This window comes from Lynx canadensis, chromosome C1 (genome assembly GCF_007474595.2).
Source record: "Lynx canadensis isolate LIC74 chromosome C1, mLynCan4.pri.v2, whole genome shotgun sequence".
Lineage (NCBI taxonomy): Eukaryota > Metazoa > Chordata > Mammalia > Carnivora > Felidae > Lynx > Lynx canadensis.
Window position 1 is genome coordinate 192024664 of NC_044310.1, and position 17831 is coordinate 192042494.

Below are 17831 nucleotides of genomic sequence, written 5' to 3' on the forward strand. Positions count from 1 at the left end.
GACCCCGAGATCATGACCTGAGCCGAAGTCGGCCGCTTAACCGACGGAGCCACCCAGGTGCCCTGGCAGTTCTTTTCTTTAAAAGGAATTATATACGACCACTATTTGGATGCATATCTCTTGTGTAGAATTCAGGCCCTATTCTTCTGATAGTAGATTTGATTTTGGAAAAGCGTATCTGTTAGTACAGCATTGTTACTAGATTGTTGCCAGCATAACCTCTAGAATGTTGCTTTATAGAATGAAGTTGAAAGGGGAAAACGTGAGAAATTTGAAAAACAGCCTTCCAAGGAAGTTAGGGCACTGTGCTGAAAAGTGGCGAAAACATTTTTATACTCTTTATTAAATGAATTGAGTAAATTTACCTTTTGTGTTCAAATACAGTTTTCCGTGTCTGCACCTTTGCTGCAGAGGGAATATTGTGTTAAAATGCAATTGCCCAAGGTAAAAAAAAAACTCGTGATCTTTATAATAAAGAGCAGTTGCTGAATTATGAGACTCTTCAAGTCCCTTCCTTGCCTCGGTAATATTTCTTTTTGTTGATCTCTCTTCCATCGGTATTATTATCTAGGGAAGGCACTTAATAAAGTTGCTTACAAAAAATAATGGTTTATTTCTTATGTTTTTTTTTTTTTACCACCTCCTAAAAATTTTACAAGGCAATGAATACAAGGAAGAATGAAACAGAGCTAACCCTATGGTTTCTTGCCGACAGAGGATAACAGACAAAATTAATAAACACCCACTTGCTCCATCTGACAGATGATGTCAGTGGCACCCAGAGCTGCTGGCATTGAAAATGATCCAGTGTGTGAAATGATAAGACCCTGCGCTTTTCTCTACCTCGTAAATCAGCCTCGCAGATAAGGAATCTAGCAAGTATAATAAAAGTTTTTATTTGTTCTCTGATACTGCTTTCAAAGAGAGTCTGCAGAAGTGAGGAGTAGGTTTCAGGATGTGGCTTTAATAAAACCCTGGCTGCAGGTGGTGGAGGACGCAAACCGTTTTATCGTTGCGCAATCGCAAGACGCATCCCCTTGGCCTGGCATGCGGTACGCAAGGCGTTCTTGTCCCCTGCCACGACTTCGGTATCACAGCAAAACAGATAACGGTGGTGCGCGTTCGTTCGTCTCCGCACAAGATTTATGCGTGATGCTCTGGGATCCCGCCGTCTGCAGCTCACCGCGTGCTTTATCTCTGGTTTGGGGACTTTTTTGTTTTCAGATTATTGTTTGGATATCGCTTCTAGGCAGAACTTTGAAATACTGGTTTTGTGTATTGTTAATATTCCCAGGAGTATTATTTATACTCGGTTTCTAATGCCAGGGGTAATAAAAAGTTCAAAAAGGTACATCCTCAAATTGTGCTGTTTGTTCGTACTCAGGCGTTGATGATGGGGGCTTACACAGACATTCGCTGCTAACTTTCTTTAATGGAGAAGTTCCCCAGGAAAATAGCATAATTGAGTGTAAACTTTCAGTGAGCATATTTTGCCTTTTGTTGATTCCTGGAAGAGTGAATAATACTTACAAGTGAGTTTGTCTGCCTTGCTAAGTAAAAAAAAAAAAAAAAATCTGTTTAAAAAGCTGAGAATCTTTCTTCAAAGGACCCTTGTACAGAATATAGTAGAGAAAATAGAGACAACGAGTTGTACTGGTTGAAGAGATGATCTTTTACGTTTCCCTCACTTGCCTGTACTTCCCTTTCCCACTTCCTTTCCTGCTGTGTTCAATAGCATCCATGTGCACTTTGTGAAAGCATAATTTGAAAACCACTGGTCTCTAGAACTTGTAAGGCAGAAGGTAAACTATGAAAAAATTTCTTTTTTTTACTTATTAAATTAAAAAAAAAACATTTATTTATTTTTGAGAGACAGAGAGAGACAGAGTGTGATCAGGGGAAGGGCAGAGAGAGAGGGAGACACAGAACCCGAAGCAGGCTCCAGGCTCCGAGCTGTCAGCACAGAGCCCAGCGCGGGGCTCGAACTCATGGACCGTGAGATCATGATCCAAGCCGAAGTCAGTTGCTTAACCCACTGAGCCACCCAGGCAACCCCTAAAAAAATTTCAGCCTTCAGGAGAAATGTCATACGTGTAACACAACTTCATTTAGGTCTAAAATGATACATGTCTTAAATTATTTCCTATGAAGAGATTTTATAATGCAAAATACAGAACTTATTAGAGATGTTGAATTCCTGTTATTTTTCACAGCTAGAGCCCAGTCTATTTCATTTTGGAGAATTTTTACTAAATAAACATGTTTACCACATTTTACCTTAGTTTGCCTATGATGACAATATAAGAAAAGAAAATCATAGCAATTAAGCAGATACAAATTTAATACAGAAAAAAAAAGCAGTTCTCAGAGAACTCTTGAGATAGTTTTAAAATTTGTGGCCCAAGGATTATTCATCTGAATATACTTTTGCACGTTCAGGGAGAGAGGTACAATTTCAAGTGCAAATCTTATGTGGCAGAAGGAATTTAAAATTGTCATGCTTAAATCTACAAGCGGAGATTCCAAACTAACTTATTTTGTAATTTCATTTTGTGTCACTATTGTTATCCTGAAAAGGAAACAAGCAAAAACATGTCCAGAAACCAAGTTAAAAAAAATTAAAATGAAATCCTCATCCATGAATTATCGTCTCCTGTCGGTGAAGCTATGCGCGTGTGGAACACGCAAGGTGTGTCCCCCCCACCCACCCCCCCACTCCACCTTCTCTGTTACTAATGCGGTGAATGCACAGATCACACCTTCCGGATCCAGCAGTCGCTCACATGGGGGAGTACTTGTTTTACCTTGGAATTTCACATCACACATCAGGATCAGATGATTTCGAGTTTTTAACGAGAGCCTGTACTTACATTGGCACAGAGTTTGCACTGATCGTAATTTGAAGGCTGTTCTGTAAATGGAATTCTCAATACTGTTAAGAGCATCTGTAAAGAAAAGATGAAATATCATGAATAAAAAGACCATCTCGTTAGATAAACCCCACATCCAAGAGGGGGATCTGAGAGATCACGTAGCTCTGTTATTTTGCAGGTGAGGAAACAGTCTTAGAGCTCTTTTTCCTACCTGCGAACAACAACAACAACAAAAATGTCCTAGGCTGCAAGTGACCTTAGAGGGTACCCTCTGAGTCCACTAAACATTTTAAATAAAAAGGAACAAATAGTGAAACAAATAGGATAAAAAACTCTGTGTAGAATATAAACTCAACTTTGTTAATATATTGTAGTCAGATGTACACACATATATTTATAAATGAAAACAACACAGAACTCTCCATCCGTTCATTTGTTCAGCAAATGTTTATTGCGCTCCTACTGTATGGCCCCAGCACGATTCCAGGCCTCTGAACTATGGCAATTAACAAAACAGATACAAATCCTTGTCCCGTGGAGCTTAATTTCTAGGAGCGTTTGCCAAATTGTTCATAGAGGATATCTCTGGTTTCTCGAATTCTTAGTATCTGTAGTTATTTTCTTTCTACTTGTTGGTATCACCTCCATTTGCTTATAAAGAGCGTATGTCCTTTTTATAATCAGAGAAGAATCATTAATATACCTTCTTTCGAGAGTTACCGCCCCTAACACCGCTGCAACAATGGCTAACATTTCTGAGCACTTACCAGGCATTGAGTGTTTCTACACCCATTTCACAGTGCGGTGGAGAAGAGAAAGGTGTGGAGCCACGACTAAGTCCTTTTTTGCGGGGGGGCAGGAATGAGTCCACGTTTTGATCTTCACTTTCTTCAGCAGATAAATAGGTATGTGTGCTCAAGGCGTGATTGTGATAGAAACAGGCAGCTCGCTGGCCCCTGCTAGGTAGGCCCCGGAGCAAACAAAACAAGGGCCCATTCCATGGATTTCATCGATTCAAACATATGTGGCAGGACAATTTAGGGTGATATTAAATTTCTCCTTATTCTTGCAGAAGTGGAAGGACTTAAAGGATGAAAAGGCAATGTCTCCACGTCCATTCCGGTGTGTGTTCCCAGGTGTAAACTCTTTTCGGAAGATTTAACGGCTTCTTTGTGTTGAAGGGGCCACCCTGAAGTCAGCCCACTCAGGCCTTCGTATGAAAGGTCCATTAAAGAACCAAAGCCACCCATGGAAACGGGAGAGTTTGAATCTACACGTATATCATTTCACGGTCCAAGATCAAGGGCAAGTTGTTCTTCTAAAGCAGAGTAGGGGCATTCGTTCACCAGAAGAAAGCCGAATGGGTGCTGGGTGGCCGGAGGAACAAGTTCCCTTGGAGACGGACTTTGTTAAACCAAACACCACCTGGATCCCTCACTTCCTGAATTCTCTACTTCATCCTCTCTCCTAACTCTTCCTCCTTGGCCCATACACACGTTCCGGACTCTGCCTTGCCTTGAGAACCAATCTTGATTTCACGGTTGCTCTACTTACGGTTCTCTTTTTCCCGAAGAGGGCGAGAGGCTCATTCCTGTACAAGAAATTCTGAATACTTCGGATGGGATGTTCAGCATAAGAAGCTTAGAAGTTTTTGTCTGTCTTTAAGGCATGGCTCCTTCCCAAACTTAACTGGATCTGAACTGCCTACCAAGCTACAATGCCCTGGTTTTGGTTGAGAAGATAATGTTTCGTGCCCTGGAGGGTTGTGGGGGGAAAGTTCTAGCTGTTGCATATATGGATACGGAGTGCCAGGCACTATGCTAAACCACTGAGGGGCTTATGGTGCTGAACGAGGTCAGATCCACCCTTCGGGGGTTAGAGCCACCAAAAGCCTCTCCTGGAACGTACACGAATTCAGTGATCGATATACGATCACGAGCGGAAGCCATTTACCTCAGGTAAATGTGCCTTAAAACGTCATTACACAAGCAATCCTATGAACTCTCCACATCTCCCTCCGCCCGCCCCTTTTTTGAACAGATGCAACGATATCAAAGAAGCTACAATTTGTGCTAAATCTTTTGTTATTTAATATTTCCCTATGTTTGGAAAATGTTTTCCAGTTTTCAGATGAGTCCAGTGTTGGAGTATGGAGAAGTCAGAAACCCCTCTGCCCTATAATCTGGAGAAGGAAAACAAACTGAGAGCAGCCATCACGGTGTGGAAATAGTTTTACAAAAATGTAACGCCCAACATTGTCTTTCCTTCTGGAAACTGGCCAGTTTTTGTGCCCTGGCTCCACTCCGATGCAACAAGGGAATATCGAAAATCAGCAAACTAGGGGCTCTGCGGGTTCCCAGATGCTGTCATGGGTGCAAGAGCGATTCTATAGCTGCCCTACCATCTGGCCCAGCGCACTCCTGTCAGATTGCATTTTGCAGTGTCCTCTGATGAAGTTATGCAGCACAGCGCGGCAAGCTGTGACAGAATACAGCGTGGCAAATGAATGAGTATCCCAGGTGATTCACTACCAGCTCTGCTTCCTAAAGGCTTTTTTTTTTTTTTTTTTTGGCTTTCCTGCTGGTGGGAGAAAACTCAAGAAAGGAAGAAATCGCTTGACGTCTCAGGCTCAAAGCTATGAAGAGAGTAGTTGTAGATGCTTAAAGAAATAATAATACAAGCTACATATGGTCTTGTTCATGGAAGCAATTTGGGAAACACGTGTTGCTTTAAACGATTCTTATTTTTGCTTAGCCAGATCAATACGTGTCAGCACATCAATGTGTCTGCTGAGACAGAATGCAAAAACCTATCTTTCAGCTGTGCATCATCTCTAGTGCGGTGATCCAGAAAGAGAGATTTTTGGCCGGTGGTCCTCAGGGCTTCCAGCAAGCAGCTTCCGCCTGGGAGCCTGTTAGACACGCGTGTTCTCAGACCCCAGCCCAGACCTACTGAGTCACAAACTCTGGGGGTGGAGCGTGGCACTTTAACAAAGGCTCCAGGGGATTCTGGTGACACTAAACTCGGGAGGCATCCCTTTAGGGAGAGAACGTCGGGCTTTGAACGGGTTATCTACCTCTTCGTATGAAGCTTATTACAATGAGGGCTTCGATTTGGGGACCCCAAAGATGATTTGACTCATCCATATGTCGTTTTAGATAAATCACTTGAGATATGACCGAAGTTTACGTAAAGCAAGTGAAGTTAACACTCTACATTTCAGGTAGCAGAATAGGGCTGAAACTCGATTCAGCAATAAAAATGTCACAAGCCAGTCCTGGGCCTACCTTGGCATTCAGAAATATTGGTAGAAAGGGTCACTGGTGTCCCCATACCCATTTATCAAATATTTATATAGTGACAGCTGTGAGACCTTTCCCCCAACTTTGGGCCCCCATAATACTGTGAACTTACCCCTGACATTAAAATAGGTACAAGGATGTCATTTTAACAGTAAACAAGAAAATATACAAACATAAGACAAGCTATATGTGAATAGCAATTTAAAGTGTAATTATATGGAGAACAAATCTTTTGTTAAATTACTTTTGGTGCTTTGGGGACAAGAGACTAAACTCTCTTCCATACGTTATGAATTTCTGTTTGAAAAAAAAAAAGAAAGAATATCTTTTCAATCACCCACTAGTTTCTTTTTCAGCCAGATGCCAAACGTCTACTGTTCTGTAACTCAGAGGTCTGAAAATACAGCATCTGTGCCTAATTTTTTTTTTACAGACTGTGCTCAGAACCTCGACAATAGTACTCACCTTGTTTATCTGGATCCATTTCAGGAATTTCTTAGAATGGCAGTTGGTAAGAGGACCCCTGGAACTGGAAATAAATCCGTATTTTAAGCAGAAAGGTTTCGCAGTGGAAGGGGAAAGGGGGGAAAAACAAAAAGACCGCTGAGCAAAGCCATTTCCCCTGTGAAGCAATGAGTAAAAGGTGTTCAGAGAGCCTGTGTACTCTCCTTGGAGAATAAAAATAAGGACTATAGGGGTAGAGGCTTCTTATACTGGCCACGTCTGTAGGGATTCGGAGCTGTACCTCAGAAATTGAGAACAGCTTCTGAGACTAATATGTGAATACTTAGAACTTTTGAGGCATTATAATTTTAGCAGGAGACTAGATTCTCATTTCAAGAAAATGCAAATTTACTTGAATTTTTAAGGACAAAATTTGAAGCTCTCAATGCTTAAGCTTCTAGCAGTTCTATACTAAATAATCGATGTATTAAATTTCTGACAAATACTATCCATTTGAACACCTTATCACAAATATGCATATATGAGTATTGAACACAGATTTCAATTGATGTTTTATTTTAAAGAGAGTAGTCAATTAGCTACCTGCTGTTTCATGTTGCAACTATTGTTCAGACTACATATAAATATAAATATACATATATATATATATATCTATATCTTTGAACTTACAACAAAAAGAATAGGTTAATGGATTATGCTATAAGAAACCTTACACAGTTCTAAGAAAAAAACCCATTTTAAAAAAAAAATTTTTTTTAACTTTTATTTATTTTTGAGACAGAGAGAGACAGAGCATGAACGGGGGAGGGTCAGAGAGAGGCAGACACAGAATCTGAAACAGGCTCCAGGCTCTGAGCTGTCAGCACAGAGCCCGACGCGGGGCTCGAACTTACGGACCGCAAGATCATGACCTGAGCCGAAGTCGGCCGCCTAACCGACTGAGCCACCCAGGCTCCCCAAAAACCCATTTTTTAACATAAGCAGTTGAGAACTGTTTTTTAAAGTTACATGACAATTGGGGTGCCTGGGTGGCTCAGTTGGTTGAGCGTCCCACTTTGGCTCAGGTCATGATCTCCCGGTTCGTGGGTTTGAGCCCCGTGTTGGATCTGTGCTGATGGCTCAGAGCCTGGAGCCTGCTTTGGATTCTGTGTCTCCCTCTCTCTCTCTGACCCTCCCCCACTTACATAGGCTCTGTCTCTGTCTCAAAAATAAATAAACATAAAAAAGAATTTAAAGTTGCATGACAATTAAATTTAAATAGCACTTTCCTCCTCTTCTAATGAATGAGTTATTTAATGGCACAGTTTTGCAAACAAAAATTGATTGCATAAGTTATTTAAAATGACAGCGATAGTGATCATCCCTGACTTGCCCCAAACTAGGAAAGTTCCAAATATATTCAAGTAAGATTTGTTTTGAAAAGTTCTAGCAAGGGCAATCAGATTAGAACTCCTTGGGGGCATACAACTGCTCCCTTGAGCTCTTCCTAAAACCCCCAGGTAGGTGAGAAGGCTTCAGCCTCCTGTACCATCAACAGTACAGCTGGAGATGAAATTGATCCACCTTCCCGTCAGCTCCTTACCTTTCGGACTTTATGGAAGAAGCAGTTTAGCAAACAGTCCGTATAGGTTACTCGGCAGTTTTGAAAGAGGGAAAAGCTGAGTCATAACAGATTTCCAGACGTGGCATTCCTACGGAGAGCTGATGTCTTGTTCTGACTGCGCAGCAATTGCCTGTAAAACAATGACATTGAGGTTGCACCCTTTTTAAGGCCTCACAGAGTGCATTCATTAGTAATAAAGATCTTGAATAATTTAAGGCTACTCCTACATCTCTGTTTCAATGGCTATTTCTGCATTACTTTCATGCGTAGGAGAGGCAAGTAAAGCGTCTTCTGGGTGCTATGGAGAGCAGGGGTTGCCGTAGAGATTATGAACCGGTAAAAAAGCCTCCACATCCCAGCTAATGGCCACCTTACTGGCCATCCCAGATAAGAGTGACCTGGGAATGAAATCTAATTCATTTGATTAACTCTTTTATAAATTCAGAGGTATTGCTACACAGTTTAAAAGTCACCAAATATAACGCAGGTCTTCAAAATGGGAATGATTTGTCACAAGTACACATTTCCTCTGAAGTTTTGAGTAGCACCTGAAAATGTCTTTACTTTTTAAGAAATTCAGATGAAAAATAAACCTGTTGGAATCCTAACACGATTTTATAAATTTTTAAAAAATGACGTCTCAGGAACCAAATATTAGAACTTTACTAATGTTTTCAGACTGCCGGGGAAATAAAGAGCTGATTTTAACATGCCTTTCAAAAGGGTTAGAACCCAAAGCATGGGTATATTACTTTATGAGTATATTACTTCTCTGCCCTGAAGAGCCAGAATGTCTGGGAGTCCATGGTCCCAACCGAGGCACTCAAAACAATTATGACAAGTGGTCATGAATCCACTCCAGAATATCTCATTGTAAAAATCAGTTTTCAAAAGTGTGATATCCAAGGATAGTCAATGTATTCCTGTCTTTTTGAAAAGTATTAGTGTCACACTATTGGTTTCTTAAACTCAAACTTGGGACGTTTTAAAGAATGAAAAATGGGGGCGCCTGGGTGGCTCAGTTGGTTAAGCCTCCAACTTTGGCTCAGGTCATGATCTCACGATTTGGTTCAGGAATATGAGCCCCGCATCAGGCTCTGCACTGTCAGAGATTCTCTGTCTCCCTCTCTCTCTACCCCTCCCTCACTCATGCTCTCTCCCTCCTTCTCTCTCTCTCTCCCTCAAAAATAAATGAACATTAAAAAAAAGAATAAAATTGACTCTGTGTTTAAAAAAATAAAGAATGAAAAACTGATTAACAATGGGGCTCACGTGGATCAAGAGGAGGGAAAAAATCAACCCGCCATTTGCCTTTTCATAGATAAATTACATTGATTTTTCTGGGAACAGATAAGACAATGTGGGAAGAGAGTAAGTTTCTCTCACGTGAAATCTCTGTCTTTTGCGTGTTGTAGATTCAAAGCTGAAATCGTACTTACGAGGTTCATGTTCCACTATGTCTGGATCGAGGAATATAGTATCAGAGGTATTGGTGATAGAGGGATGTTTTACTAAACGCTGCACTGTTGAGATCTGAGCAGCCCTCTGGTGTTGATTAATTATGTGGCTCAAGAATCGTAGCGCCACCACCAACAACAAAAAAATGTCCAAAGTTCCAGTCAAAATGACATCATTGAACAGACAAGTATTTAAGTACATACAAATGAACCACGGTTTGTCGGAAAGTAACGTAAGCACGTGAGCATGAGCAACTGATAGTCTGAGCTGCAAGGCTGGCTGGTTTGGGACAGGCTGAGGGCTCCCAGGACTGTTTTGGTTTCACTTACTTCTGGAAAGGTTTAGTTAACTGTTGCACCTCCCGGTTCAGGCTCAGGTAGACTTGGTCACAGTAAGATTTTTTTCTTTTTCATAGGATGTTTTGGGTTATAAATCAAAGCCAGTTACTGTGATTGTACTACTCCATAGATCCTCAGCGAGGGGGCATTTTTCGCTGGCATATGACAGTAGGTCCCGTAAATCATAATGTATAATTGATATTCTTTGCCTCCTGAAACAGAGCAGCGCCACCCTGAGGAAGCAGGGAGGCAGAGGGTTCAAACTTCCCGCACAATCCCAGCATGCCCTGGTTTGGACATAGCAGGCTGCACACCGACCAGAGACTGGGTGACCATTGCTTATTGCGCACGGGGACTGATTTTTGAGGCAGCCAGGGTTCTGTTCACCCTCTATCTGACAGCTTTTTGCACATACATGCGAAGACTCTAACTCCCAAGAGAGAAAGAAGGGGCTTGACACCTTGCACCCTAACATGTGTACGTAGTCCCTTACGTAAATCACAGGATGGCTTTGTACACATATTTACATACGCATGAACAACTTCAAGGAAAAATTGTTATGAAAATCGACTCAGATTAGAATGGAGAAAAGGGAACACTTTGTGTGCCGTTGGTAGGGATGTGAATTGGTACTGCCATTACGGAAAACAATACGGAGATCTCTCAGAAACATTAAAAATAGATCTGCCATATGATCCGGCAATCCTACTTCTGGGTATATACCCAGAGGAAATAAAATCAGTATCTCAAAGAGATATCTGCACTCATATGTTCACTGCAGCATTACTCACAGTCACCAAGATATAGAAACAACCTAAGTGTTGATTAGTGGATGAATGAGTAAAGACTTTGTGGTATGTATATACAATAGAGTTTTATTCAGCCTTCAAAAAGAAGGAAATCCTGCCCTTTGCGACGAGAAGGATGAACTTGGAGGATATTGTGCTAAGTGAGGTAAGCCAGGCACAAAGACAAATACCACCCAATCTCACTTACATGCGGGCTTTTTTGAAAAACAAGAAGAAAAGTTGACCTCATAGTTACAGAGAGTAGAATGGTGTTTTCCAGAGATGGGTGGGGGTGGGTAGAAGGGGAGACACTGATCACAGGCTGCAAACTCATCCTTCAGGCTTCGCTGAGGTCTTTCATGACCCCTCCCCCCCCCATCTCAACTGGCTTCAATACATCACTCTACTTGATTCATAGTTTATAAGCAAGCACAAACTGTGGTCATCTTGGTTTTTTATATTAACTGGTTAACTGGCTTATTATTTTTCTTCTCTAATAGAAAGCAAGCTCCTCAAAGGTGGGAACAAGAGCCCTTTTCTCTTGTCTGTCCCTGTGTGACATTATGATTTATAATAAGTAATATATATGTGGTCTTTGTCTTCCTGGCATATAGAGCTGTTAAAACCCTTGAGATTTCCTAAGGGATGAGAGGGTTAACATACCTTTTGTTATGCAAACAAGGCAATTATTGGCCCCTTCTAAAAGAGGGGACTGGTTGCCAGGGGAACCAAATTTTAAGTCTTTACCCCTGGTTTGGGGGGGGGGAGAGGAGCTAGAGATGGAATTAATCACCAATGGCCAGTGATTTAATCACTCATTCCTATGCAACGAAGCTTCCAGAAAATCCCAACATGGTGGGGTTCGGAGAGCTCATGGATTGGTGAACACGTGGAGATCTGGGGTGAGTGGTGCACTGGACAGAGTGCAGAAGCTTGGTGCCCTTTCCACATACCCTGCCCTTCCATCTGGCTCCTGAGTTACATATCCTTTTGTAATAAACTGGTAATCTGGTAGGTAAAATGTTTCTCTGAATTCTGTGAGCCCCTCTAGCAAATTAATTGAACCCAGGGAGAGGGTTGTTGTGACCTCTGATCTGTAAGCTGGTTGGTCAGAAGCACAGGTGACAACTTGATTGGTACCTAAGTGGGGTGGTGGCGGAGGGGGGGGGCAGTCTTGTAAGACAGCTCTTCACCTGTGAGATCTGATCTTATCTCCAGGTAGATAGTGTCAGAATTGAGCTAAATTGTAGAACACCCAGCTGGAGTAGGAGTCTTGCTTTGTGCTGAGGAAACCCCTCAGCTCAGAACTGGGAGCAGAATTATGCTTTGTGTCCTCAGTGCTTGCTTCCCGCACTGCATCACCTATCATAAGCACTCAAGAAAAAATAAATCAAGAGAGACTGGCACCAAGCAGAAAGAGGGCACCCTGCCCATCTCAACCAGCCTGTATCGTATATGGCTTTCTTATGGAGATGAAAGTTAGAGTTTCAGGCCATCCGATTTCCAAAACATCTGAATCCTTTTCCTTGTTCTGACTAAGACTTCGGATTGTTACCTTGCCTCCATCTAGCTTGCACAGGAAGGGAACTCACTGTCAGAGCTACGGACATCTGGTATCCTTGGTAGTTCTATTTTGACTCTAAGATTTATAAAGTGGCATTCTTGTTCCATCATCAGTCTTGTTCTCGCTTATGTGAAGGTCACTACTGGTGCCTGCAAACTATACCTCTAACCTTGCAAAGATGAAGCATAGGCTTTGGTGGTGGATTCTACCGAGGTAATGTCACCCTTGTAGTAACCTTCCCACCTCCTTAGACACTCACTGGTTTTCCTTTTCTTTCATACTTCAAAAAATTAATAATGAATATTGTCAGAATTTAGAAGACAGGGATCAAAAACATCCTGGGGGGTGGGGAGGGAAGGGAAAAAAACCATCCAAAAGGTATCCTCCATCAACACAGCATCAGCAGGTAAGACTACAGGGGTTTCTCCATAGATCATACATTCAATATGACAATATCCACTTCACAGTGTAAGCAGGTGCTAAAATTGTATTCAATTTACAATTCCAGTAGGAAAGGCACAATGTGGCAAAAAAAATTTGGGGGGGGGATCGTAAGAAAGTGCAATAACGAAGACAAACTTTTGATAACAGTCTTGATCTACTTTTCCACATAGGAGACTTCTCCACTCAGAAATTAAGGTTTCTTTCTTCTCTCTTGTTCATCCACTAGAGCAATGTGTCCTCATTTGCTGCATATTACATATACGCAAGGGGGGAGTTTAAAACAAAGACCCGTAAAGATATCTTAAATGTCCAGTCACTCCCACCGCACCAACTCAGGTTGAAGACAAGGCGTCAGAACACTTGAGCGGTCATAAAATAGGAAAATAGAAATGATGGCTACAAAAATAAAAATAAACGAGGCAGACCAATGAAAGCTTTCACACCCATGACTTACCTGTTTCAACTTCGTAGCCTTCATGAAATACTCAAAACAATCTTCATAATTACTTGGCTTAAGTCGTACCAAGGACATTTTCGTGCAAATTAGTCTGTGAACCTATAAGAAACATGCCTTCCCATGAGTTTCTTCAAGAATGAAAACCCAGTTTTTCAACAGGGTAGGCACACGTGAACCAAATTAAGTCAGCTGAGGGTCCTCTTCTGGTGGCTCAGGAAGGAAGCATCTGGAAAGCATAGGAAGTATGTTTGGGGCTCCAACTGAACTGTATTTCGATAAAGCAGCAACACACACTGACTCCCTAAGGACTAAAATCAGGCCAGGGGCATTTGGGTGGCTCAGTCGGTGAAGCATCTGACTCTTGGTTTCAGCTCAGGTCATGATCTCATGGTTTGTGAGTTCAAGCCCCACATCGGGCTCCATGCTGACAGTGCAGAGCCTGCTTGGGATTCTCTCTCTCCCTCTCTCTCTCTGCCCGCTCACGCTGTCTCTGTCTCTCTCAAAAATAAATAAACTTAGAAAAATTTTAAATCATCCTATTTAAGGTTCCAAGGTTGAAGGAATTTTGAAATTCTACCACCTTAGTTAAAAAAAAAAAAAAAGATGGGTGCAGTGTTGGGGGTTATATAAAAAAAGACTCTAAAGATGACCGATCTTGTCCATGGATGCGCATATAGTCAGTCACCAGGGAAGTATATAGTACCCCCCCCATCCCCAGCCCCCAATTAGGCTAACAGTTGTCTTTTCCACTCTGGGTCAGTAAGTTCCAGCTTGAAATAAGGGAACAGTCTTTGGAAACAGTTGCTCTAGGTTGTACAAAGGTTTTTATGCATACAGTTTGTTAAAAGTAACAAAGCTACTTTGCAAGACCTGCTTCTTTCCAAAAAAAAAAAAAAAAAAAAAAAAAATCTAGTCTGTTTTTGTTGTGGTTTGTATTTTTTCATTTTGGGGTGTTATTTTTTTGTATGTTTTTCAATATTTTTCCAATTTTTTTTATTTTTTCAATTTTTTCAATTTTATTTTATTTTATTTTATTTTATTTTATTTTGCCAAGCAACATAACATTTGATTGTAAGCCTTGCCTGAGGCTGTGATCGCAACTGTAAAAACATCATTTGCACATCAGTAAGAAAACACACAGGAAGGGATGGGTTCTTTTAAAAAGGAAAAATAAAAAGGAAAAGGAAGTACAGTTCTAGCCGGGTCATTCTCCCGGCCCTTCTGCTTCAACAAGGGTTCTCCTAGAGCATAGAGGCCTGCAATCCTGTTTTCTTCCGAAAGTGAGGGAACTGGGGTTTGGGAAGGCTGTCCGCAGCGCCCGGGGTTTCCACTTGGACGCTGATAGCCGACTGGGAGCCACCCATCGTGGAGACATTGGTGTTGTCCCCAAGGCAGCAAGCCCCATTGTGGGCCGGGATGCCACCACTCCGGATCACAGAGATTTCATTGGTCGTCACGGCCAGACCTCCCCCGAGCACGGTGCTGTACTGGCTCCAGACGACAGGGCCCACGTTCCATGCGGGGGCCAGGGTTTCCTTGGGAAACCTCTCGGGGACTCTCTTCTCATCAGTTCCTAACAGAGGCCGGGTGTCCTGGATGGCCAGCCTCCTTCCCCCCGGGGCGTGCCGAGCTGCTGTTGGCCCCATGCGTCCTATGTGCACCTTCAGGTTGCCTTTGATGGTACAAGATCGCCCGCGAATGTTCCACACGAAAGGCTTCTCCCCGGTGTGCGTCCGCTGGTGAACCTGAAGAGCGCTCGCCGAGAAGGTCTTCCCGCGCTGCGCTGTGCGCGACCTGTCACCAGGGCCTGCCCGGCTAACGAAGGTGTGATGCGTGGGGACGCGGTCGCGAGTCCAACACGGGCACCAGGAACTTCAACTGTGACCGAGTTGGCTGGGCTCGGGTAAACGTGGAGGCGGACTGCCCCGACACTTGGGCCTGCAGAGGACGGGCCAGTCTTTGGGTTGGACCTCCGCCGGGGACACGTTCGGTGGCTTCCCCTTCCCTTTCTTGGACAGGGCCACGCCACAGTGGAGAAAGGGCTCTGGAAGAGCGCAGAGCCCGGGGCCCCGCCCCAACATATTTGGGACTTGATAGTTTCTTTGCCGATTAGCCGTTTGACTGGAAATATTAAGCAGCATAGATGAACCTGAGGTTTGGAAACAATGACACCCTGCTGATACAGTCTTGGGAATTACTTACATATAGATGGCTTGTAAAGTCATGGGACTGGTTAGGATCACTAATAGATGAGTGTAGGTAGAGAGAAGACAACCGAGGGCAGGTCCTCAGAGTCTCTCCACCCTTGTGAAGGGATAAGAGGAAGAGTCAGCAAAGGATACTGAGGAAAAAGTGAGGCGCTTCATGGAGATTACATAGGAAGAAAGCCAAGAGAGAGTCATGCCCTGAAGGCAAGTGAAAGGTACCAGAGAGAGGTAAATTATCAACCATGTCAGATACCGCTGATAGGTCAAGTCAGCACAGGGACTGAGAGCTCACAATGGGTAGTTGTTGGGCACCGAGGATGAAAACTTGCCTGGTAGCATTACTTGAGTGTGACCGTTGCATGTTGTTCTTGAGCAAGACACATTCCAGTTTGTGGCCACTGTCCCGGGGATAGGTAGTACACCTGTGAGAAGGGAGGAGACTGCGTGCATTCTGCAAAAACCTTGCTTATGGACCCTTTGTATAGAAATCACTCTTCTTTGTACCAGTGAAGGGAGAAAGTGGTGGTCAGATGTGTCCGTGGGCTCATAGTTTCTGCCCAGAGGAAATTAATGTGAAGGATGCAGCAAGCACTTACTCCTGGGAGGGTTACTGGTTTAGCTTCCAGTAGCTCAGCCATAAGCCTGAATAACGTTTCTGTGTCCTCTGCAGAATGAGTGAACGTTGGGCTCTGGGCCAAGGCAATTTTAGAGTTAAACATGTTCGTGTTAACGCCAGCAAAGGAGCAAATGACAGTTATGTGGGATGTTATCCCCCTCTTGTACCTGGTAGGGAGTACAGAGGGAGGAAAAAGGCTCTTTAACCTCTTTCTAGGTGTTGAAGTCCCACAATTTTTTTCTCTCCGAGATAAAAAGAAAGAAAGAAGGATTTGGTCAAGAGAGGGAAGGCCACCCACTGTGTGAGACCCAAAGAGGCTTCAATGAGGTCAGGTTTGGGGACACTCCAGGCAGGGCAAATGGTATAAGTAAAAGCAGGCAGGCCAGAAGCCTAAGGCTCACAGGATCGTGGCGGACCAGTTTGGAGAGCATCAAGGAGACCTAGAACAATTTACCGGTGAGTATGGAGAGGAATCCTGTGGTCAGAAAATGAAATTCAGACTCAACTGTCTGGGGTGTAGGTGAGTGGAGGGAACTGGGGATATGGCTGACTTAGGATGTGACTGTCTGTAGGCTAGGCAGTGTCCGTCCAAGTGTGCTTCCCCAGATCAGCAGCATCACCTAAGAATTTGCTAAAAATGCAAATTCTTAGGCTCTACCTGAGACCTACTGAATCAGAGACTCTGGAGGTAAAGCCCAGCAATCTGTTTAAAAAGATGATTATGATACATGCTAATGTTGGAAAACACAGGTCTAGGACCAAACGAGGCATTTACTAACTGGGATTAGGAAGAATATTACAAATATAGGAGTCAATAAAGGTTTTGAGCTTGGCTGAGTGGGAGAAGTCAGTTGTTTAAATTATATAAATCCATTTCTTATTTGTTCCTCTGAGACAAATAGTCAATTGAAAGATATTTCTCTATCAGGTTACATAGCTGTTGGCCGTAAGTGTATATGGTCATATATATATGTATATATTCATTGGCTAACAACTAACAGGGGCCTAAGCCATAAAGTTGTTCATTGTTCATTTGACAGAAATTCTGAAGTTGGCCCAGAGTTGGTTCAGAGGCTCTTTTAATTCATCAAGGTCTCAGTCCCAGGTGCCAGGCTTTTTCTCTTTCCATACAACCACCTTCCTGGTGGCACCATACTGGTGATGTGTCTCCTCATGGCCACAAAATGGCTGCCCAAGCTGCAAGCATTCTATCCTGATAGAAGAGCAAATTTTTAAGCAGGAAGGAAGTAGGTGGAAGCCCAAGTGCTTTCTTTCCATATGCCGTTTATTCATCTCCAACCCTGTCTGCCTCCCACACACCTCCAGAAGACTTCTTATTGTGTCAATGCACAAAACTGGATCCCATGCCTGCCCCCGGACCAATCACCAGGACGTGAGAGTAGATGACATCTAGCAAGATGCATCCCTAGGGTTGGGCCTTTGTACATCCCAATTAAATTGGAGTTCTGTTAGTCAAGGTAATGGGGACAGGGCTGTAGGGGGAGCAAGTAACAGTGCTTGCTGTAGTTATAAGAACATATACACTTAACCTATATTTCTGGGACCAATAATTACTTTATTCACATAATGCCTCTGTTCGAGTAATATTCTAAATTTTCTACTGAATATTTCTCCCACATGACTTTATCAGGACAGTTGTAATAACATAGAGAAATCATTTTTATAACCTCCTATTAAAGTTACTTCTAATGGGAA

The 17831-nt window shown here is 42.8% G+C and overlaps 1 protein-coding gene across 1 annotated transcript in view; it reads right to left on the bottom strand.

Moving 5' to 3' along the window:
* DYTN (dystrotelin) overlaps nt 1-6699 on the bottom strand; it is a 54315-nt gene extending 47616 nt beyond the window's left edge. The window contains exons 1-2 of the mRNA XM_032594493.1: nt 6641-6699; nt 2871-2945 (exon numbers count right to left, since the gene is read on the bottom strand). Of these exons, the coding sequence (XP_032450384.1) occupies nt 2871-2945; nt 6641-6659 (94 nt within the window). The 5' untranslated portion in view covers nt 6660-6699. The remainder of the gene's footprint in view (nt 1-2870; nt 2946-6640) is intronic.
* Between the last annotated feature and the right edge of the window lie 11132 nt (nt 6700-17831).